General features: G+C 37.5%; 1 protein-coding gene across 3 annotated transcripts in view; it reads left to right on the top strand.

Moving 5' to 3' along the window:
- Window positions 1–26,346, top strand: part of sap130a (Sin3A-associated protein a) — a 61,569-nt gene that overhangs the window by 1,683 nt on the left and 33,540 nt on the right. For 2 of the 3 annotated variants that reach the window (XM_056459933.1, XM_056459931.1), the window contains exons 3-5: window positions 5,286–5,557; window positions 7,061–7,222; window positions 8,404–8,521. In XM_056459933.1, the coding sequence (XP_056315908.1) occupies window positions 5,286–5,557; window positions 7,061–7,222; window positions 8,404–8,521 (552 nt within the window). The remainder of the gene's footprint in view (window positions 1–5,285; window positions 5,558–7,060; window positions 7,223–8,403; window positions 8,522–26,346) is intronic. The other variant, XM_056459932.1, reaches the window with a different exon arrangement.

Below are 26,346 nucleotides of genomic sequence, written 5' to 3'. Positions count from 1 at the left end.
TGCTCATTTTACATGGCATTTAGAGGTTTTGGCATCTGAACTCTTCATTTCTTTATTCTAAGATTTTAAAGTTCTAATTTCTATGTGCACATGTGTAAATAAAGCAATTTGACAAAATGGTATGAAATATTTTTGGTACATCAAAAAGTTTAGTTATAATAACCGTCCAACAAGATAATCCAGCAAAAATTAGTTCTTAATATGTCACTAAAATGTAATATTTATACCTCAATTAAACAGAATGAATATTTAATCAGTTGAATCACTGCAAAAAAATTAAGTTTTCAGAAAACAAATAACCCCTCCTTTCAATAAGCTGGCTAAAGGCCTGAAAGTGTAATGCTAAAATAATGCTTATTATTATTATTATTATTATTATTAGAGAGAGTTTAGTAAAGACTTTTGCTTATCAAACGTTATTAAATTAAACGTGTCTCATCATAGGATTATTAAAAGATGGAGCACAGGCTGTAGTTTTTCTGACAAATTGTTTCAACCGAAATTGGAGATGTTACTATAAGACATTAAGAGAACTGGCAGGCAGCGGCGATTCTAGACCAGAGTAACTGGGGGGGCTGGGCAGGGGCCACTTGTACTTTTAGGGGGCACACTTTAACATACATCACAAACTACTTAAACAATTATTCAAAGTTTTTTAATGCATCACTCTGCAGTCGTCATAAACCTTCATTCATTCATTTTCTTTTCGGTTTAGTCCCTTTAATAAATCTGGGGTCGCCACAGCGGAATGAACCGCCAACTTATCCAGCATAAGTTTTACGCAGCGGATGCCCTTCCAGCTGCAACCCATCACTGGGAAACACTCATATACCACAGACAATTTAGCTTTCCCAATTCACCTGTACCACATGCTTTTGGACTTGTGGGGGAAACCAGAGTACCTGGATGAAACCCACGCCAACACGGGGAGAACATGCAAACTCCACATAGAAACACCAACTGACCCAGCCGGGGCTCGAACCAGCAACCTTCTTGCTGTGAGGCGATTGTGCTACCCACTGGCTTATTTATGAAGACAGGGCAGGACTTCACTGCCCTGTCTTCATAAATAAGCTAATAAATAACTTAAACTCAAAATAATCTTTCATGTTCATTTATTTGACAAGTAACTTTGTATTGTAGGGTAACACACTTCTGCCATTCAGGTACATCAAGGCACATTTTTACATCTGTAAACTTTAACAGATGCAGTTGAAGTCAATTTATTTTGCCCTCCCATTAATTTTAAACAATGTTTCCCAAGTGATCTAAGTCAAACCAAGGAGATTTTCACAGTACTGGAGTCATAATAATTCAGTTACTTACAGTTTATTTCTTAAATAAAAGCAGTTTTAAATTTTTTTAAAAACAATTTTAAGTCTGTGTTATTAGCCTCCTTTAAGCAATATTTACTGTATATTTTTGATTGTCTACTCAACAAATCTGTTATACAATAATTTGACTAATTATTCCAACTTTCCTAGTTAACATAACCTAGTTAAGTCTTTAAATTACACTTTAATCTGAATCAAAGGCTGTAGAATACTTAAAAGGACTTTGTATGAATACAACTATCTTTCTAAATAACTAGTAAAATATTATGTACTGTCACCATGGGAAAGATAAAAAAGTAGTTATTAGAAATTAGTTAAACTATTATGTTTAAAAACATGTTGTAATAAATCATGTGTTGATGACTCGTGCTTTGTCACGACTGAAATCAAAAATGAATTGAAAAGTGAGTTGAATATGACTTTAACATGAGTGTGACTGAAAAGTAAACTGGATCAATGTGTTACATCTGTTCTCCGGTACTTGCCGACTGTTTATAAGTTCAAGACTGCATTTCCTAACGTAAAACTATGTACACTCAGTTTCTGATTAATAATAACCGCTGCATAGCCGAGGACTTCCTATATTAAAAGTTTTGAATTCGTCATTGAAAACAGAAGTCTAATTTAATCAACAGTGGACATTTTGATAGGTTTCTCAACATGAACATGACTGAAGTTGAATCTTTTTATTACCTGTGTCAATTTGGGGGTTAACTTTTGATGAATGCGGGAAACTGATGCTCGCAGCACCGTCACTGACAGAGAGAGCGAGAGCCCACGAAACAGAGAGAGCGAGTGCGCGCAACACTGAAAGCGTGCACCACCAATGGCTGATCTCGCTTTTCCGTGGCGTTTTGACACAAAAATACCCATCCAAATTTAGGGGGGCTAGAGGGGGGCCAAGCTTGTTGTCACGGGGGCACGGGCCCCCTCACATTTTCCCTCTAAGTATGAACCTTAAGAGAAGATCTTGCCTTACCTAAGAGAATAAATGAAGGATGCTGCATATAATCCCTTAAACACGTCTCTTATAGCCATTTAGGTGTGAACGTGTCATGGCCAGAAGCAGCTTTACAGAAAATAATTCATCCATTCATTTTCAATTCAGCCATTCTGGCTTAGTCCCTTATTTATTAGGGGGTTGCCACAGCGCCACATTTTCAATTCAGCCATTCTGGCTTAGTCCCTTATTTATCAGGGGGTTGCCACAGCGCAATGAACTGCCACAGAAAATAATACAACGCAGATATAAAAATAATGAAAAATTACAATGCAATTTGGAAACATTGCAAATGATGAAAAAACAATTGAACATGTCTCAATCAAGAAAAGGTTTGGAGCTTGCATTTGATGCATAAGAAGTTAAAATGCAGACCTATAAATTTAATAGGGGAGCGCGGGGCACAAAGTAACGCGGGGTTAAATGTAACACAGAGTTTGAAGGTATTTGCTCAGGATTAACCATGGCATGCTTCCGAGGTTTTCACCACAGTGTCGGCAGATGTCTTCCAGCCAATTATTGAAAAAGTTCAGCGAAATTTGGATGAGAAACACAAGAGAAACCATTTTTGCAGCATAAAACATTTTTTTATTATACTCGATATATATATATATTTTTTTAAATCTGTGAAAGTATGAATGTAAAAATTTATATTGTTGTGCTCACCGTCTTCTAGGCTAAAAGATGAAACCATTTTGAAAGATATAAAACACACACAGTGACTGCTAGCCAGTTTTGAGGAAAACACCACACAGCGGGGTTAGTTGTAACAGGGTGTTACAATTAAGGCACACACTGTTGGACACCAACTAAACTAACAAATTCTTTTTAGAATTTTGAGTGTAATGTTGAGAACTTTTTAAATAAAAATGTTTTTTATTAGAAATAAAATTATTTTATTGCTAATAATGCAAATAAATACATTGTATAATAATGGATAATAATGCAAATAGATTCAAATGTGTTTATCCAATTAACAAATAAATACATAAACATACTGTGCTATGTAGAATAAAAAAGAAATGGGCCAATTACTGAGGAAATATAGCTACTGTTAAAAGTAAGCTGGATTTTAATTAATTGTGTGAAATCTGCCTTTTTATGCATGTGTTACAACTAACCCCCTGTCTGTTACAACTTGCCCTGCAGGTGGGGTAAATAGTAACGTTTTTACTCCTGGCACTTTGGCAATACTGCACAGAAACCATAGGTCCGGCGATCAAAATTTCAGTGCTCATTTGTAGGAGAGGCTTGTGTGTTCTTGGCAAAATTATGCTTTGTCAAACACCATTACTTTGTTCATTATTTGACCAAAACCAAAAAGTATTACTTTGTGCCTCGCTCTCCCCTACTCCTTTACTAAAAGGAAATAGGTCTATAAACGACTGTTTACTGCAATAAGTATGTGACATGTTATATTATTAAATATTCATGTTAAGAATAAATTAAGTTGTATTTATCTAATAATTCCAGCCAGCTTTTAGTGAACTTGCAATATTGTCAAAAACACTGAACTTTCAGTTGTTCTATGTAAAAAGGCCTAAATACATGCAAGACCATTGACGGCAGATCTCTCAATGTGAGAGAGAGGGGGATTTGCACTCGCGATATCTTTTACTGCTCTATTCATTAGTCTAACAAATATAATGCTTAGACCATCACCGTGCCTCTCGCAATCTGTTCTCTTGCTCATTCACTCTCGCCGCTATGATTTCCGGGCGTTTTAACTCATTTTTGGGGATCGCTGAGCCGGTATAAATTTGCAGAGACTCACGGAGCTTCCATGAGAGGTCAGGTTGGATGAGACACTAGATAGAGGCGAAAGCTCCACTCGCGTCACAGCAGCTCAAACACTGGAAATACAATGGCTGCACTTGGGTCTGTGTATCTTTTGGTCATTGGATTTTCATTTTAGAAACAGATATTGAAAAATGAAAAACGAGTCGTTTTCTGATTTTCATTTTAAAATTAAAAAACAAAAATTGAAATTCAATGCATTTTTCGTTTTTGAATTTTAAAACGAAAAATCAAAAAACGACCCGTTTTTCGTTTTCATGGTGAAAAACGGAAAAACTAAATTCAAAAATGTAATTTTCATTTTTTATTTTGAAAAACAAAAACTAAAATCACCAGAAAACAAAAACGAATAAAGGCTTGTTTTTTTTAATATCCCAAAACCAGATAGGCAGACTCATTTACGGTGACACAATGCAATGCTGCCACACACAGGCTATTATATATAATAGCAGTAAGCTATTTTTTTATAATTTCAATTTATGTATTAAAAATCTGCTGCTATATGAAATTATGTTTGTGGTGAAAAGACAAGTTATGCAGTATAGCAAATATGGCAATTTATGCAGATCTGCAAAATTGTAATTTTGTTGATTTTTGCTTTTATGATATTTTGCTGAATAAAAATAAATTCCTACAATTACAAATTCATTATCAGTTTTCAATAGACAAAAAGAAATCCCAACATACAAAAGTAGCTTCCCTTGAATGTGTCAGAAAAGGAGAAATATTTTCATCTCAAATTTAGTCAAGTGTTATACGTTTTTTTTTACTGTGATCTAATCCAGAAACCTTATTGTTCTTTTTCTTTTGTTTATTTTCACAAACTTGTTGAGCATATCTTTAAAGTCTCTTGCGCAACAAATCCGTTGTCCAAAATATGGAGATTTTAGATGTTCAGTAAGGTTGGTCACAAAATATATAAGCTGTTCTTTCTTTGGGTCCATTCTTAAAAATGACATTGTGAATGCAAACAAAGTAAATCAATGCTAAATGTGTAGATTTCTTTTTTGGCTCAGACCAAATGAGCTAAGAGAACTATGAATTACTAAGTGCAAATCTCACAGAACTTTATTCTGAAATATCTGTACATTTGGCATCTAAAGTTTGGGCATGTCATAAATTGGTTGCTGACAACATGTCAAAATGTGTTCCAGTAGGCAGTGAGGACAGCAGCCGTGAAGTGGATCACCCTCAGGATCCTCCATTGGGCAGTAGCAGTGGCAGCACAGGTGGACTTGCTTCATTTCGTGATGATAAGCAGGAGACGGTGGTGGTCAGACCTTACCCGCAAGTCCAAGCTCCTGGCCAGCCTCCTGCTCTGCCCCAGCATGTGCCGATTCAGCCCAGCCCTCCGGTGACTCTGGCCACCCCATCAGTCCATTTACTGCAGGGCCAGCAACAAAGTCTCACTGAAGGCACAGTAAAGGTAATTTCATTTGGAATATCTGCAGTCCTGTTAACACAGTGCTATGTTGCAGCTATTACGGCATCCGCTGAATAAAACATATGCCAGAGTAGTTCGCTGTTAATTCTGCTGTGCCGACTCCTGTTAAATCAGGGGCTAAGCCGAAGGAAAATGAATGAATATCTGCAGTACTAAGGTTTTGTCGTAGTATCAACATTTCAGGTACAGTTAAACAATGTGATTGATTGCAATTTTAGTAAGCGAGTACTCTACCCTCAAGTTGCTTGATGTGTATTTTTCAAGCTTATGGGCAAAATGGTGTGTCCTAACTAGGGATGCGCTGATAAGGATTTTCGCAGCCGATACCGAGTACTGATTCTTTGTCATGGTGATCGGCCGATACCGAGTACCGATTCTGATTCTTCAAGCTTTATAATGCATAAAGCACATTTTCCCTCTAAGTATAACACTTAAGTGGAAATCTCTCCTTACATAAGAGAATAAATGAAGGATCTTCCATACAATCCCCTATACATGTCACTTATAATTGTTATAACATGTTATAGCACCGTTATAACTCGTATAACACTGTTATATAACATGGTCAGAAGCAGCTTTGCTGAAAATAATTGATAAAATAGTCAAAAACACAGAACTTTTAGTTTTTATATATGTAAAAAGGCCTAAATACATACAAGGCTATTCCAATATTTTGCTCTTCAACTAGCATGTCTGTGACCGCAGCTTCTATGCTCCGGACAGCCTCACAGCAGCTCGATCGCTCGATGAGAGAGACAGGGGATGTGCACTCGAGTTATGTTTACTGTGCTAATCATCTGACCTAACAAATGTAAAGCTCAGAACACCACTGTGCCTCTTGCAATCTTTTCTTTTGCTAATTCACTCACTTCTCCATGATTTCCAGGATATTTTATCTAATTATACTGATCTCCAGGCGATTGATCAGAGCATCGCTAGTCCTAACCAGACATGGTGATTTAACATTGTGAACTAATCTAGATTAATTATAATTATTATTATCATCATGTAGTCCCTTTCCTCATTTTTCACCTAAGAATGGAAAGGGCCTTTTGTGGATTTAACAGGGTTTGCTTACCTTGACAGCAGCTTTTAAGCTGTTCAATTATTTTAAATTAGCACTTATCTTACAAACTTTTATTTCTTGGCAATTACAATATTATTTTAATGTACTGTATACTTGTAAATATACTGCTGCAAGCAGTTTTAGCGCATACAGAACCTTAAAATTCTTCTCATTATTTCCCTACACTAACTAATGAAGTCTCACACATTTACAGAAAATAGTTCAAGGTGGATAGTAAACTACTAGTGATTTTGAAAAATGGTATAAAAAATAAATATACATACACAAGATATTAAATCTGACTAGATTATTGTCTTAAAATTCACTTTGCCACTGTTTCCTCTCAAATTTTGTTTGTTTGGGATACATTTAATGCTAGTAGTAAGCCTAGTCAATGTATTATTTTTGTTGTTCTACAGGCCCTGAAGCCACCAATGCCCAGTCGTCTCATAGCACCTGCTCCGGCAGTGAGCCAAGGACATATTCCTGTTCCAGCCAAAGTGTCTGGACACATCACTGTTCCCCTCGAGAGCAGCATCGCTCCAGCCTCAATACCAGTGGCAACCATCAGTGGTCAGCAGGTCAGACACTGTTTACTATCAACACCTTTCAGAACAATTTCTTTAAATCAGGGGATTTCATTCATGTACTGAAGGTAGGGCTGCACAATTCTGGCTAAAATGTGAATCGTGATTTTTAAAATCAAGATCACGATTTTCTCACGATTCTGTAGATGTAAAATAAAGGTTAATATGAGTCGGCTATTATTATTGTTATTTATCAAGCATATGGTAAAACAACAATTATAATATTAGGCCTATGTGTATGTCTACTGTTGGTTAAAATGCTACATTTTGTAAAGAATAGTCGACTGGTCGACTTTAAATTTGTCTTGATTGTAAATGCACAGTAAACTGTTGACATCAGAATACAGCTATTCATAATTCTTATTAGACCATTCTCATAGACAACATTATTAGACAATTTTTTGTCACTGGTAACATGAGACATTTGTCATACATTTACAGAATTGTGAGAAAATCGTGATCTTGACTTTTAGCAAAAAAAAATCGTGATTCACATTTTAGCCAGAATCGAGCAGCCCTAATCATAGGTGCCTTTGATATGCGTGCTAAATAGTGTTCAGAAAAATTATTATTGTCACACATCAAGTGTGTTTTAATCAATTACCTGGGCGGTGTTCACCTATTTCTGGAAAAGATTATGCACAGATCAGCTATGAAGTACAGAAGTACAGTTCCGGTCACACGGCTACGGCTAATGTTACTCATAACACATTGCGTGTTGACTGTGGATTTAAATACAACTAAATGGCAGGTATGTGAAACTATTGGTTAAGTGGAGAGGCTTCAGTAGAATGGTCTGATTAACATTTAACATTAAGGAAAAAATTATATTGTTTTATTAATTTTTGTTTTATTTGTAACAACATTGTGAATGAGCAATAATGCAAACATAAGAAGGTCTTGCTTCTTGATCTCGAATGAATTAGATTCATCATGAAAGAAATGTGGAGGATTTTAAAGATGTTTGATTGATTGAGGAAGTAGTTTGTCTCAAAGCTTGCCTGCTCTTCTGTTATGCACTCAAATGTTCTTTTTATGAATAGGCAAACCGGGATGTAGCTATACAAAATATTTAGTGGCTTCAGGGCTTGTATAATAGGTTTGAAAACCCCTGCTTTATATTACACACAGTGCTTCTTGTAGAAACGTTTTTGACATGAATAATGTTTCTCCAGGGACAGAGTAACCTGCATCAGCTAATGGCCACTAATGTGCAGATCTTCAGGGGCAGTGCACCACTACAGATTGGAGCTCCTGCTACTCCACACACCTTTACCTCCCATCTGCCCAGAGGTCAGTGATATTATTCATACTTGGCTGACATTACAGGTGTAGTTCAACCAAAAACATGAACATACATTATTTATTCACCCTCATGGGACTTCATACCTATGTGTAGGATTTGTGCAGGTTTGAAAGGGATGGTCAAAAAAATGATAAGAAAACAAATGTAATGTGTGTGTGTGTATATGTATATGTGTGTGTGTATATATATATATATATATATATATATATATATATATATATATATATATATATATATATATATATATATGTGTGTATATATATATATATATATATATATATATATATATATATATATATATATATATATATATAATATATATATATATATATATATATATATATATATATATATATATATATATATATATATATGTGTGTGTGTGTGTGTGTGTGTGTGTGTGTGTGTGTGTGTGTGTGTGTGTGTTCTTGTATACATGGTTTACAGGGTCAAAAGACCAGGTTACTCACCAGCATTACAGGGTCACCATGGTATAGAGGGACACTTCCGTGACCCTGTAATTCTGAGACCCACTATGTTGTTTTATGACTCCTAATAAAGCCCCTTATTAGTTTTTTAGGCATTTGAAAAATTGACCCTACATACCATGATGTGCATGTGTATAAATTTTACAACTGTCCCCTTAAACCATGATGTGATGTCTTCATACAATACAATTTCCCGGGAAATTTTACAACTGTCCCCTTAAACCATGATGTGATGTTTACAATTTCCCGGGAAATTTCCCTTTTCTAATGAATAGCATTTTTAAGGGTCTAAACGTGCTCGAAAACTCACAAAACTTTGTACACACGCCAAAAGTGGTGTAGATTTACGTTTGATATGGGCTTTGGAAGAGAGTGTGGCAAAATGGCTCGACAGCGCCACCTATGTGCGTTTGACAGAGTAGCCCCCTAGCTACATTTCACGCACATGTATGAAAATTAACACACAAATCAAACATGCCAAAACCTACAAAAAAGTGTCTTGGAGCGAAATCCAAACGTGAACAGGAAGTGGGATATTTTTAAATTCCTTTTCAAAAAAGTGCAGGTTTTGCCATTTCCAGGCATTGTATTTTAACAAACTTCTCCTAGAGATTTTATCATATCGACACCAAAATTGGCTTTTGTCTTCTAAAGGCCTTGGCGATGTTAAATTGTGAAGATCCAGAGTTTTCGTGGAAGGGCGGGTCCGTGGTGACCTCACAAACTTTGATGTTTCACCACGAAACAGGAAGTTGTTATAACTCAGACATGCATGATCCGATCTGCCTCAAAATTCACGTGTTTGATAACAGTCCTGACCTGAACACGTTTACATGCCAATATCCAGTTACAGTTATAGCGCCACCTGCTGGCTACATTAAATGAAATGTTTTACACTGTAACAAACTCCTACAAGCAATTTTATCAGATTGAATCCAAGTTCTGTTAGTATAATCCAAAGGCCTTTGTGATGATAAATTGTGATGATCCATAGTTTTCGCCAAAGGGCGTGTCCGTGGCAGACTGATAAAGTTCAGTGCTTCGCCACTGAGGAGGAAGTACTTATAACTCAGCCACATAATGTCTGATCTTCCTGAAAATTCACAAACAGAGATTCCTCTCCTGAAGACATCTATGTTCCGATATTGAGTCACAGTCATAGCGCCACCCTTTCATTGCAAATCATTGCCACAGGGAGGTCTCTTTCTTCGCTACTTGCAGCTTTATTTTTATTATTTAATCATTCATTCATTTTTCTTAGTCACTGATTTATCAGGGGTCGCCACAGCAGAATGATCCACCAACTACTCTGGCATATGTTATACACAGTAGATGCCCTTCCAGCCGCAACTCAGTACTGGGAAACACCCATACACTCTCTCAATCTCACACATGCAATGAATGCAATGCAATTGTGACATCACAACAGTGTAGATTCCAGTACTCAAGGGTTTAAGCCAGTGGTTCCCAAGTCTTTTTCACCTCAGAAAAATAAATGTCAGCATAGTATAGTAGACCTAATTAAGCTGCCACAGCACTGCGTAGTTTAAAAACAAGGCAGATTAATTCCTATTTTTAAGAATAGTTATTATTGTCAGCTACTTTAAACATTATAAATAATTTGAATATTAACTGTGCTTGCAGGTAAAAAAAAAAAAATTCAAGAAACTCTAAGAAATTAGATCTGCTTATTGAGGGTCATTTAGAGTATGTGTGTCAGAAAAGTGAGTGATTAAATGCATAAAAACACTACGTGACCAACTCATATGTGGACCATTTCCATGATTTGGTGCAAATAAGATTACTTTAAGTGAACTGTTCCAACATTTAACCGTTAACCGCACACCAACTCCTGTTTTCTGGCAGACACAGGTATGGTTTGTGGTTCCTCCTGTGCACACAGAAACTAACTTTAATTATATTCCACCTCTAAGCTTCAAGCATGGCAAAATAGCTTGAGTCTATCTTCTGTGTCCCACACCATTTGAATCACATGCTAATTAATAAGCCTAAATCTGAGGTAACCAACTAAGTCAAAAGACACTCTGCTTTACAAAACTAATAACTTTAAATTTCGAAAACACACATTATTTTACACAACTACAAACACATTTAACACATTTGTAATATTTTTTTTTTCCAATGATGCAGCATGGGGAGTTTGCAGTAACTGAAATGCCAACACAACAGCACAGGGGTGCATTTCCCAAACAACAACGTAACTCTTGGCTGCACAATCATAGTACAATGCATCGTTTGGTATAAGAACGATACAGTGACGAGTGTTTCCCAAAACTTTACTTGCTCTGTCACAGATCCATCATTTGAACTACATTAGTTATAAAGTAAAATGTCCATAATGATGCTCTAAATGGGATGGAGTAGCAACTACTTTCAGGAGAAAATCCCCATAACTTTTTTCTTTGTGCAAATTATTGCTTTACGTGCACATATATATATATATATATATATATATATATATATATATATATATATATATATATATATATTTTTTTTTTTTTACAAATTTGACACATTCATATCATTGCTTTAGCAATGTTCTAGCCCAGGGGTCACCAAACTTGTTCCTGGAGGGCCGGTGCCCTACAGATTTTAGCTCCAACTCTAATCAAACACACCTGAACAAGCTAATCAAGGTCTTACTAGGTATACTTGAAACATCCAGGCAGGTGTGTTAAGGCAAGTTGGAGCTAAACTCTGCAAGGACACCGGCCCTCCAGGACCGAGATTGGTGACCCCTGTTCTAGCCTATAGGCCCATGTCATATACAGTACATCCATTTCCTAATAAATAGCCAAGGCTACTATAAATTAAAACCATTAACGTAGCCAATATATTTTTGTTTTCCCAAGCTTTGGAGACATAATGTATATTCTGCATTCCAAAGGTCACCTATAGCTTTTGTCATGAGCCTCGGCTGAATTCAACATGGCATAAATGATTTCAAAGTGCACTACGAAGGGAGCACAAGTGTCAGTATGATGATTGCTCAAACTGAACTGCAAAAAGTACTTTGAAAGCAAATTAGACGTAAAAGAGATTGCTTTAATGTATTTTTTTTATGTTAAATGTTGGAACGTTCTATATGAATAGGGCTTAGTAGAACACAACCATGAACTATGATTCTAACTACAGCTCATCCATCCATCCATGTCTTTTTATTCATCCATCCATCCATAAATCTTTTTTCCATCTGTCCATCGATCCATCTATATGTCTTTTCTCCATCCATCCATCCATCCATCCATATGTCTTTTTTCCATTCGTCCGTTCATCTGTCCGTCCATCTGTCCATCCATCCATCCATCCATGTCTTTTTCCATCCATCTGTCTATCTGTTCATCCATCCATCTGTCCATCCGTCCGTCCATCCATCCATCCATCCATGTCTTTTTTCCATCCATCCATCCATCTGTTCATCCATCTATTCATCCATCTATTCATCCATCCATAAATCCATCCATTCATAGACATCAGTTTATCACTCATATGTGTGTAACACCATCAAGGTATAGAGGTACATGGTTTGATATAGCAGGACTTGTGTATGCAGTCCCATAGACAACAGTGCATTACTATGTCACTCATATGTGTGTAACATCATGACGGTGTTCCAAGACAAAGACAAGTTACTAAGCCTCTAGTGTGGACTTTTCATTTGAATTTAAGAAAAAACTTACGAACAGCTGGTGCAACCCTACCCAGTTCATCACTGTATCACTCATATGTGTGTAACACCATCATGGTATACAGGGACATGGTTTGATATAGCAGGGCTTGTGTATAAAGTCCCTAAGACACTAGTTAATCATTGTGTTACTCATATGTGTGTAACCACATCATGGTATACAGGGACATGGTTTGATATAGCAGGACTAGAGTATAAAGTCCCATAGACACCAGTTAATTACTATGTAACTCATATATGTGTAAAATCATGATGGCGTTCCAAGACAAAGATAAGTTACTAAGCCTCTAGTGTAGACTTTTTATTTTAATTTAAGAAAAAAACTTACAAACAGCTGGTGCAACCCTACCCAGTTCATCACTGTGTCACTCATAAGTGTGTAACACCATAATAGTATACAGGGACATGGTGTGGTATGGCATGACTAGTGTATAAAGTCCCATAGACACTAGTTCATCACTGTTTCATATGTGTGTAACACAATCATAGTATACAGGGACATGGTGTGGTATTGCAGGACTTGTGTACGTAGTCCTATAGACACCAGTTCCTCACGGTGTCACCCATACGTGTGTAACCACATTATGGTAAACAGGGGCATGGTTTGGTATAGCATGCCTAGTGTATAAAGTCCCATAGACACCAGTTCCTCACGGTGTCACTCATATGTGTGTAACCACATCATAGTATACAGGGACATGGTTTGGTATAGCAGGACTTGTGTATATAGTCCCATAGACATCAGTTCATCACTGTGTCACTCATATGTGTGTAACCACATCATGGTATACAGGGACATGGTTTGATATAGCAGGACTTGTGTGTGTAGTCCCATCGACATCAGTTCATCACTGTGTCACTCATATGTGTGTAACCACATCATGGTATACAGGGACATGGTTTGGTAGAGCAGGACTAGTGTATAAAGTCCCATAGACACTAGTTCATCACTGTGTCACACGTGTGTAACACCATTATGGTATACAGGGGCATGGTTTGGTATTGCAGGACTTGTGTATGTAGTCCCATAGACATCAGTTCATCACTGTGTCACTCATACAGTATGTGTGTAACCACATCATGGTATACAGGGGCATGGTTTGGTATAGCATGACTAGTGTATAAAGTCATATAGACACTAGTTCATCACTGATTCACACGTGTGTAACACCATCATGGTATACAGGGACATGGTTTGATATATCATGACTAGTGTATAAAGTCCCAAAGACGCCAGTTCATCACTGGGTCACTCATATGTGTGTAACACCATCATGGTATACAGGGACATGGTTTGGTATGGCAGTAGATGTGTATATAGTCCCATAGGGACAAGTTAATCACTGTGTCACTCATATGTGTGTAACCACATCATGGAATACAGGGACATGGTTTGGTATAGCAGGACTAGTGAATAAAGTCCCATAGACACTAGTTCATCACTGTTTCACATGTGTGTAACACCATCATGGTACACAAGGACATGGTTTGGAAAAGCAGGACTTGTGTATGTAGTCGCTTAGACTCCAGTTCATCACTGTGTCACTCATATGTTTGTAACACCATCATGGTATATAGGGACATGGTTTGGTATTGCAGCACTTGTGTATGTAGTCCCATAGACTCCAGTTCATCACTGCATCTCTCCTATGAGTGAAATACCATCATGGTACACAGGGACATGGTTTGGTGTAGCAGGACTTGTGTATGTAGTCTAATAGACACCAGTTCCTCGCTGTGTCACTCGTATGTGTGTAACACTATCATGGTATATAGAGACATGGTGTGGTATAGCAGGACTTGTGTATGTAGTCCCATAGAGACAAGTTCATCACTTTGTCACTCATATGTGTCTAACCACATCATGGTATACAGGGACATGGTTTGATATAGCAGGACTAGTGTATAATATCCCATAGACACTAGTTAATTACCATGTCACTCATATATGTGTAAAATCATGATTGGGTTACAAGACAAAGATAAGTTACTAAGCCTCTAGTGTGGACTTTTCATTTTAATTTAAGAAAAAACTTACAAACAGCTGGTGCAACCCTACCCAGTTCGTCACTGTCACTCATATGTGTGTAACACCATCATGGTATAGGGAGACATGGTTTGGTATAGCATGACTAGTGTATAAAGTCCCATAGACACTAGTTCATCACTGTGTCACTCATTTGTGTGTAACCACAAAATGGTATACAGGGACATGGTTTGGTAGAGCATGACTAGTGTATAAAGTCCCATAGACACTAGTTCATCACTGTGTCACTCATTTGTGTGTAACACCATCATGGTATACAGGGACATGGTGTGGTATAGCAGGACATCTGCATGTAGTCCTATAGAGAAAAGTTCATCACTGTGTCACTCATATGTGTCTAACCACATCATGGTATACAGGGACATGGTTTGGTGTAGCATGACTAGTGTATAAAGTCCCATAGACACTAGTTCATCACTGTTTCCCATGTGTGTAAGACCATCATGGTATACAGGGACATGATGTGGTATTGCAGGACTTGTGTATATAGTCCCATCGACATCAGTTCATCACTGTGTCACTCATTTGTATGTAACACCATCATGGTATACAGGGACATGGTGTGGTATAGCAGCACTTGTGCATGTAGTCCCATAGAGACAAGTTCATCCCTGTGTCACTCATATGTGTCTAACCACATCATGGTGTACAGGGACATGGTTTGGTATGACTAGTATATAAAGTCCCATAGACACTAGTTCATCACTTTGTCACACGTGTGTAACACCATTATGGTATACAGTGTCATGGTTTGGTATTGCAGGACTTGTGTATGTAGTCCCATAGACATCAGTTCATCACTGTATCACTCATATGTGTGTAACCACATCATGGTATACAGGGACATGGTTTGGTATAGCAGGACTAGAGTATAAAGACCCATAGACACTAGTTAATTACCATGTCACTCATATATGTGTAAAATCATGATGGCGTTCCAAGACAAAGACAAGTTACTAAGCCTCTAATGTGGACTTTTCATTTTAATTGTCTTCCTGCTTCCTGCTTCGCTACTGTTCGGACGTCTTTGCCTACTGCTCCGCTCTCTGCTCACTTGCTTTTATATCTTAAACCCTAATTTTAACTTGAGCCTATCAGCACAGTGCTCAAACGACACAGCTTGAAGATCAGCATCGATTCTACAAACTTTCTGGAATATAGCTTTACTAACAAGAGGGGAATTATCGTCTAAACAATCCTCCCGCTACCAGCTATCAGCTGCTCACATTCCTGAGACGGGAAAACACGGCTGTGAAAATGCCTCTGGATCGGATTAATTCAGATTCTCACTGCTGTACAAACTGCCACAAACTTCTACAAAAGATTGCAGTTCTTGAAACAAAGTTACTTGCGATCCAACCAGAACTGCAGCGTCATTGTGGACGCTCACAGCAAATAGCCGGTGAGTCCCATAAATCTATTCCTACCACTATTTGGAGCACTGAAAAACAGATTAAAGCTGTGGAAAATGAGCATTGGCATAAACAAGGTGCGAGACCAAAGGGTACTCGTGGGGTCAGATCATATGCTGCCGCATTAGCGTCCTCTACCCCAAATACAGCTCGGACTCAAATACAGCTTGAGAACAGATATGAAGTACTGAGTAATATGGGTGAAGAATCCCCAAATGCAGTCAGACAGAGATCGCATGACTCAGCAGCTAACTCTGCATGGAACAGAGGCTCAAGGCCGACTAGACAGCGGCATTCTGCTCCGATCGCACCTGAGATAAGAACACTAGTTGTAGGAGATTCAATAATCAGGAATTTTAGGAGCAAATCTACAATGACATACTGCTTCCCTCATGCAACAGTTTCTGATGTAAACAAAGAACTTAAGGAAATTCTGAAGAAGCACAAGACTGCAAAACGGATTATCATCCATGTGGGGAAGAATGATATTCGAAAGGAACAGTCAGAACTGCTCAAGAGAGATTTCTGTGAGCTCTTGGAAACATTTGAAAGAGTGAAAATTCAGCCGTTCATCAGTGGACCGCTCCCTGCAAGAGGGACAAACATGTTTTCACGGCTGCTTGGTCTAAATGTATGGCTGCAGAAAGCATGTAACAGGAAAGGACTGAATTTTATTGACAACTTCAATCTCTTCTGGAACCAAAGACAACTGTTGACATCAGACGGCCTTCACCCAAACAAACTTGGTGCAAAGGTGCTAAAGGACAATATCTTCTTCTCCCTCCATCATCCATCAGCTGTATGTGCCACTGACCTCAATCCAAATGGCACATACACACCTAGCATCTGTCCGGATGACCACAGGACCTCAAATCAGCTCCCGAGTGGACTTGGGGTTGACGCATCACCCAAGGACAGTGATAACGCCACGCAGCCAAAACACCCACTGTTGATAGAGACACTATCGCTGGCCCTCTGCTCAACACAGACAGACTGTGACGCATCAGAACAGCATCATGTCTCGTCACTAAAAACTGATCCTCAGGAAAACACCCAGGAAAACATATTTCAGCACCCAGAATCTCCAGAGCCACAGCCTCTGTCGCCAGACACGTTCCCATTATCACCTTGCTCGCCTCTCTTGGGTTTCTCAAAAAAGATGGAGGAACTGGTGCATGCTGGAACTAAACTTTCACACTCCATCGCCGCAAGCCCCCAGTTACCAACCAAAAAGCGGCCTGCTCCACAACCACCTCTGAGCCCACCTGGAAGAGCCCTCCGACATTTGCCCCACCGCCAGGGCCCAAACAACAACGCACCATCTTCAGCTGGTGAACAAAACTGCTCTCCATGATGTGTCTCGGGTGCCTGCTTAGATAACAGTGTCTTTATCAGATGTTTACAGAACAAGCAGGAACCCAGTGTGCCTGTAGCTTTCTCTACACATATATGTGTTGTATTACGTGACAGAAAACCGAAGACTTTTTCAGGCCGTATAGCAAATCACTCAAATCTTGTGTCTATTAAATATAAATCTGAGACTACTGTAGCAAAAACAGCTAAAACTGTTAAGTTAGCACTTTTAAACATCCGATCACTCAACAATAAGTCACTTTTAGTCAATGATTTTATCAGCTCAAATTGCCTTGATTTTATGCTTTTAAATGAAACTTGGCTAGATGACAGCTGTAGCGCAGCAGTTCTGAATGAAACAGCTCCTTTAAACTTTGACTTTTTGAGTGTTTGCAGAGCCAATAGGAGAGGTGGAGGCATTGCTGCCCTGTTTAAAGATGTCTATGAGTGTAAACAAGTGTCATTTGGTGACTTTTTGTCTTTTGAATATCTGAGTATAGCACTAAAAGGTGCTCCACGTATCTTACTGATCATTATCTACAGACCTCCAAAATATTCTCCAGCTTTTATTGATGATTTTACAGAGCTGTTATCAATAGTAACCTCTGAATTTGACTATTTTACCATTGCTGGGGATTTTAATATTCACATTGATAATCCAGAAATCAATGCTGTAAAAGAACTGATGACTGTTTTGAACACTTTTGATCTGACTCAGCATGTTCAAGAACCCACACACAATCGTGGACACACTCTTGATCTACTTATAACTAAGGGTTTACACATTTCATCAACTGTTGTTAAGGATGTTGCACTATCTGATCATTTCTGTATTTTCTTTGATATATTGATCACTCCAGCTATTAAAGACAGATCTGTCTCTGTCAGAAAGAGATGCATAAATGAGAACACTAATGAACAGTTTATGAAGGCCATATCGCTAGCACCAAGTATATCTGCAGACTCTGTTGATTCTCTTCTTGATTTGTTTAATTCTAAAGTTAAGAATGTCATAGATGACATTGCTCCTGTTAAAGCCAAGAATATAACTAGCAGCCAAAGGGGATCTTGGACTAAGTCCCCAAAATTAAAAATGACGAAAAGACAGTGCAGAAAAGCTGAGCGTATGTGGAGAAAGACGAAACTAGTAGTCCATTATAATATCTATAAAGACAGTCTTCGTGCTTTTAATATGGAACTAAAAACTGCTAGGCAGACTTTCTTTTCAAGCCTTATAAACAGCAACGTAAACAATGCTCGTAAACTCTTTGCAACGATAGAGAAACTCACAACCCCCCCCAGTCGGATTCCCAGTGAGCTACTCTCTGAAAGCAAATGTAATGAGTTTGCTCATTTCTTTACTGACAAGATCAATAATATCAGAAAGGCAATCAGCTCATCCAATCAGCCAAATTGTGTCGACGTCAGACTAGCTCAACCACAACTTAAGAAATCAGACATTATGTCCGATTTCATGGCAATTAATGGCAAAATCTTAGAAGAGATCGTGCAAGTTATGAAAACATCAACCTGCAGTCTTGACACGCTCCCCACATCATTCTTTAAAACGGTGTTGACCTGCTTAGAAATGGATCTTCTAAAAGTGGTAAATGCTTCACTTCTCTCGGGGATTTTTCCTAACTCACTTAAAACTGCAGTTGTTAAACCCCTCTTGAAGAAGAGCAACCTGGATAACACCATATTGAGCAATTACAGGCCCATCTCGAATCTCCCTTTCATTGGCAAAATCATTGAAAAAGTTGTTTTTAACCAGGTTAACAAGTTCCTAAACTACAAGGGGTGTTTGGACAATTTTCAATCTGGTTTCAGACCACATCACAGTACAGAGAGCGCCCTTATAAAGATAATCAATGACATCCGCCTAAATACAGATTCAGGCAAACTAACAGTGCTGGTACTGCTCGATCTCAGTGCTGCATTTGACACTGTCGATCACAGCATACTTCTGGATAGGCTGGAAAACTGGGTTGGGCTGTCTGGGACGGTCCTCAAATGGTTCAGATCTTACCTTGAAGGAAGAGGTTACTATGTCAGTATAGGTGACCATAGGTCAGGGTGGACACCCATGACATGTGGAGTCCCACAAGGCTCGATTCTGGCACCACTCCTGTTCAACCTTTATATGCTCCCTCTGAGCCAAATAATGAGAAAGAACCAAATCTCCTACCACAGCTATGCTGATGACACTCAGATCTACCTAGCCTTACTGCCTAATGACTACAGCCCCATTGACACCCTCTGCCAATGCATTGATGAAATTAACAATTGGATGTGCCAAAACTTTCTTCAGTTAAACAAAGAGAAAACTGAAGTCATTGCGTTTGGGAACAGAGATGAGGTTCTCAAGGTGAATGCGTACCTTGGCTCTAAGGGTCAAACAACAAAACATAAGGTCAAGAATCTTGGTGTGACTCTGGAGTCAGATCTGAGTTTCAATAGTCATATCAAAGCAGTTAGTAAATCAGCATACTATCATCTCAAAAACATTGCAAGAATTAGATGCTTTGTTTCCAGTGAAGACTTAGAGAAACTTGTTCATGCTTTTATCAGCAGCAGGGTGGATTACTGTAATGGCCTCCTCACTGGCCTTCCCAAAAAGACAGTCAGACAGTTGCAGCTCATCCAGAACGCTGCGGCCAGAATTCTGACCAGAACCAGGAAATCAGAGCACATCACACCTGTCCTCAGGTCTTTACACTGGCTCCCAGTCACATTTAGAATAGATTTTAAAGTATTATTACTGGTCTATAAATCACTAAATGGCCTAGGACCTCAATACATTACAGATATGCTCACTGAATACAAACCTAACAGATCACTCAGATCTCTAGGATCAAATAGATTAGAAATCCCAAGAGTTCAGTCAAAGCAGGGTGAATCGGCTTTCAGCTACTACGCCCCTCGTTGCTGGAATCAGCTTCCAGAAATGATCAGATGTGCTCCAACATTAGGCACATTCAAATCAAGACTGAAAACACATCTGTTTAGCTGTGCCTTTACTGAATGAGCACTGTGCTACGTCCGACTACTATGTTTTTCTCTTCTTTTTAATTCTTTTATAACACATTTTATCAGCTTTTATTTTATTTTTATTCTTACCATTTTTATGTTTGTTTTTATTTCTCTTATAATTGTTTCTTTTATTCCTGTTTATGTAAAGCACTTTGAATTGCCACTGTGTATGAAATGTGCTATATAAATAAACTTGCCTTGCCTTGCCTTGCCTTAATTTAAGAAAAAACTTACGAACAGTTGGTGCAACCCTACCCAGTTCATCACTGTATCACTCATATGTGTGTAACGACATCATGGTATACAGGGACATGGTTTGGTATGGCAGTAGATGTGTATGTAGTCCCATAGAGACAAGTTAATCACTGTGTCACTCGTATGTGTGTAACCATATCATGGTATACAGGGACATGGTTTGATATAGCAGGACTAGAGTATAAAGTCCCATAGACACTAGTTCATCACTGTGTCACTCACATGTGTGTAACACCATCATGGTATATAGGGACATGGTTCTGTGTAGCAGGACTTGTGTATGTAGTCTAATAGACACCAGTTCCTCACTGTCACTCGTATGTGTGTAACACCATCATGGTATACAGAGACATGGTGTGGTATAGCAGGACTTGTGTATGTCGTCCCATAGAGAAAAGTTTATCACTTTGTCACTCATATGTGTGTAACACCATCATGGTATAGGGAGACATGGTTTGGTATAGCATGACTAGTGTATAAAGTCCCATAGATGCCAGTTCCTCACTGTGTCACTCATTTGTGTGTAACACGATCATGGTATACAGGGACAAGGTGTGGTATAGCAGGATATGCATGTAGTCCCATAGAGAAAAGTTCATCACTTTGTCACTCATATGTGACTAACCACATCATGGTATACAGGGACATGGTTTGATATAGCAGGACTAGTGTATAATATCCCATAGACACCAGTTAATTACTATGTCACTCATATATGTGTAAAATCATGATGGGGTTACAAGACAAAGATAAGTTACTAAGCCTCTAGTGTGGACTTTTCATTTTAATTTAAGAAAAAACTTACAAACAGCTGGTGCAACCCTACCCAGTTCGTCACTGTCACTCATATGTGTGTAACACCATAATAGTATACAGGGACATGGTGTGGTATTGCAGGACTTGTGTATATAGTCCCATTGACATCAGTTCATCACTGTATCACTCATATGTGTGTAACCACATCATGGTATACAGGGACATGGTGTGGTATAGCAGGACTTGTGCATGTAGTCCCATAGAGACAAGTTCATCACTGTGTCACTCATATGTGTCTAACCACATCATGGTGTACAGGGACATGGTTTGGTAGAGTATGACTAGTATATAAAGTCCCATAGACACTCATTCATCACTTTGTCACACGTGTGTAACACCACAATGGTATACAGGGACATGGTTTGGTATTGAAGGACTTGTGTATGTAGTCCCATAGACTCCAGTTCATCACTGCATCTCTCCTATGTGTGTAATACCATCATGGTATACAGGGACATGATTTGGTAAAGCAGGACTTGTGTATGTAGTCCCATAGACACCAGTTCATCACTGTGTCACTCAAATGTGTGTAACACCATCGTAGTATAGAGGGACATGGTTTGGTATAGCATGACTAGTGTATAAAGTCCCATAGACGCCAGTTCCTCATTGTGTCACTCATTTGTGTGTAACACCATCATGGTATACAGGGACATGGTGTGGTATAGCAGGACTTGTGCATGTAGTCCCATAGAGACAAGTTCATCACTGTGTCACTCATATGTGTCTAACCACATCATGGTATACAGGGACATGGTTTGGTAATGACTAGTATATAAAGTCCCATAGACACTAGTTCATCACTGTGTCACACGTGTGTAACACCATTATGGTATACAGGGGCATGGTTTGGTATTGCAGGACTTGTGTATGTAGTCCCATAGACATCAGTTCATCACTGTATCACTCATATGTGTGTAACCACATCATGGTATACAGGGACATGGTTTGGTATAGCAGGACTAGAGTATAAAGACCCATAGACACTAATTAATTACTATGTCTCACATATATGTGTAACATCATGACGGTGTTCCAAGACAAAGACAAGTTACTAAGCCTCTAGTGTGGACCTTTCATTTGAATTTAAAAAAGAACTTACAAACAGCTGGTGCAACCCTACCCAGTTCATCACTGTGTCACTCATATGTGTGTAAAACCATCATGGTATACAGGGGCATGGTGTGGTATGGCAGGACTTGTGTATATAGTCCCATTGACATCAGTTCATCACTGTATCACTCATATGTGTAACACCATGATGGTATACAGGGACATGGTTGGGTATAGCATGACTAGTGTATAAAGTCCCATAGACGCCAGTTCATCACTGGGTCACTCATATGTGTGTGACCCAGTGACATGGTTTGGTAGAGTATGACTAGTATATAAAGTCCCCTAGACACTAGTTCATCACTGTTTCACATTTGTGTAACACCATCATGGTATACAGGGACATGGTTTGGAATTGCAGGACTTGTGTATGTAGTCCTATAGACACCAGTTCCTCACGGTGTCACCCATATGTGTGTAACACCATCATGGTATACAGGGACATGGTTTGGTATGAAAGGACTTGTGTATGTAGTCCTGTAGATGCCAGTTCCTCACTGTGTCACTCATATGCGTGTTACACCATCATGGCATACAGGGACATGGTTTGGTATAGCAGGACCTGTGTATAAAGTCTCATACACACTAGTTCAGTGCTGTGTCACTCATATGTGTGTAACACCATCATGGTATACAGGGGCATGATTTGGTATAGCAGGACTTGTGTGTGTAGTCGTATGGACACCAGTTCATCACTGTGTCACTCATATGTGTGTGTAACACCACCATGGTATAAAGGGACATGGTTTGGTATAATTGGGCTTGTGTATGTAGTCCCATAGACACTAGTTCATCATTGTGTTACTCATATGTGTGTAACACCATTATGGTGTACAGGGACATAGTTTGGTATAGCAGGAATAATATGTGTGCAACACCATCGTGTTCTACAAAGACATGTTTAAGTATAGCAAGACTTGTGTATGCAAATCCATACACACCAGTTCATCACTTTGTTACTCATTTGTGTGTAGCACTATCATGGTGTTCAAGGACATGGTTTGGTATAGCAGGACTTTTGTGTGTAGTCACATACTAGAGACAAGTTAATCACTGTGTCACTCATATGTGTGTAACCACATCATGCAGGGACATGGTTTGGTAGAGCATGACTAGTGTATAAAGTACCATAGACACTAGTTCATCACTGATTCACACGTGTGTAACACCATCATGGTATACAGGGACATGGTTTGGTATAGCAGGACTTGTGTATAAAGTCCCATAGACACTAGTTAATTACCATGTCACTCATATATGTGTGAAATCATGATGGCGTTCCAAGACAAAGACAAGTTACTAAGCCTCTAGTGTGGACTTTTCATTTTAATTTAAGAAAAAACTTACGAACAGCTGGTGCAACCCTACCCAGTTTATCACTGTGTCACTCATATGTGTGTAACACCATCATGGTATACAGGGACATGGTATTTTACATGGTATGGTACTTTTATTCATTCTCAGGATATGTATTCTTGATATCAACAATTCAGTTCTTGATATCAAAAAGGTCATTGTTAAAATCACAAATGTAATAGCTGATATCAAAAATTCAATTTTTGATATCAGCAATTACATTTATGATATCAACAATTCAATTTTTGATATCAGCAATTGTATTTTCACTAGTTAACTGTCACCATAGGCTGCCGTTCAAATTTAACTGTTGATATCAAGAACTGATTTCTTACTAGTTGAAAGGCAATTCTTGATATCAATAATTTAACTGTTGATATCAGGAATTAAATTGTTGATATCAAGAAATACTTTTCAACTAGTAAAGATGTTCATTTTTGATATCAACAATTGGTTTGTCTCTAGTGACAATGTTAATTTCTAATATCATGAATGTAATTGTTACTTGTGAAATTAGTAATTTTAGATATCATAAATTACTTCCCTAATTGTTGATATCAAAAATACATGTTTACATATCAAAAATAACAAATGTAACATGTTGAAATATAATTGGAGATATCAAGAAATATGGCAAGCCGTTTTGACTTTTATTCATTCTCAGGATATATTTTCTTGATATCAACAATTCAGTTCTTGATATCAAAAAGGATATTGTTGATTTCAAAAATGTAATTGTTGATATCAAAATTTGAATTGTTGATATCAAGAATTAAAATACTTGATATCAACAATTTAATTGTTGATAACAACAGTTACATTTATGATATTAACAATTAAATTGTTGATATCAAGAATTGAATTTTCACTAATTAAATGTCACCATAGACTGCCATTCAAATTTAATTGTTAATATCAAGAATCGATTCCTTACTAGTTTAAATGCAATTCTTGATATCAATTATTTATTTGTTGATATGAAAAATGTAATTGTTGATATCAATAATTTAATTGTTGTTATCAGGAATTAAATTGTTGATATTAAGAAATACTTTTCAACTAGTGAAGATGTAAAATTTTTTATATCAACAATTGGTTTGTCTCTAGTGACAATGTTAATTTCTAATATCATGAATGTAATTGTTACTAGTGAGATTAGTAATTTTAGATATCATAAATTACTTCCCTAATTGTTGATATCAGAAATTTAAAATTTTTAGATATTTTTAGATATCAGAAATAACAAATGTAATATAGCAAGCCGTTTTGACTTTTATTCATTCTCAGGATATGAATTCTTAATATCAACAATTTAATTCTTGATATCAAATAAGGTAAATTTTGATTTCAATATTACATTTCAACTAGTAACAAAGTTAATTCTTGTTATCAGCAATGATGTCACCATTTGCAGAAATACAATTGTTGATATCAAGAATTCGGATTTTTGAAATCAACAATTTAATTCTTGATATCAAGAATTTATATCCTGTTATCAATAAAAGACAAAACGGCTATTCTGGCAAGCCGTTTTTACTTTTATTGCTTAACCAGATATGAACTCTTGATATCAAGAATTAAATTGTTGATATCAAGAATCCGAAACCTTGATATCAACAACTTAATTGTTAATATCCAGAATGCGAATTGTTGATATCAGGAATTGAATTTCCACTATTAACAATGTAAATCCTTGATATCAACAATTCAGTTTCACTAGTTAAAATGTTTATTCTTGATATCAGAAACTGAATTTCAACTAGTAAGAATTAGAGTTATTGATATCTGTAATTGTATTTTCACCAGTTAAATGTCACCATAGACTGCCATTCAAATTTAATTGTTGATGTCAAGAACTGATTTCTTACTAGTTAAAATTTTAATTTTACAAATTAGAAATACAATTCTTACTTGTAAATGCATTTGTTTTTGATATCAGTTGTCATATGGATACTAGTGCAAATGTCTATTCTTGATTTCAACAATTCAATTGTCACTAGTAAAAATGTCAATTCCTGATATCAAGAACTTAATTTCACAGGTTGAAATGTTAATTCTTGATATCTGCAATTATATTTCAACATGTTTGAAATGAAATTTGAATGGCAGTCTATGGTGACATTTAACTAGTGAAAATACAATTACAGATATCAATAACTCTAATTCTTGCTAGTTGAAATTCAGTTTCTGATATCAAGAAGAAACATTTTAACTAGTGAAACTGAATTGT

The sequence above is a fragment of the Danio aesculapii genome, chromosome 6, assembly GCF_903798145.1.
Source record: "Danio aesculapii chromosome 6, fDanAes4.1, whole genome shotgun sequence".
NCBI lineage: Eukaryota > Metazoa > Chordata > Actinopteri > Cypriniformes > Danionidae > Danio > Danio aesculapii.
This window is presented reverse-complemented; position numbering and strand designations above follow the sequence as displayed.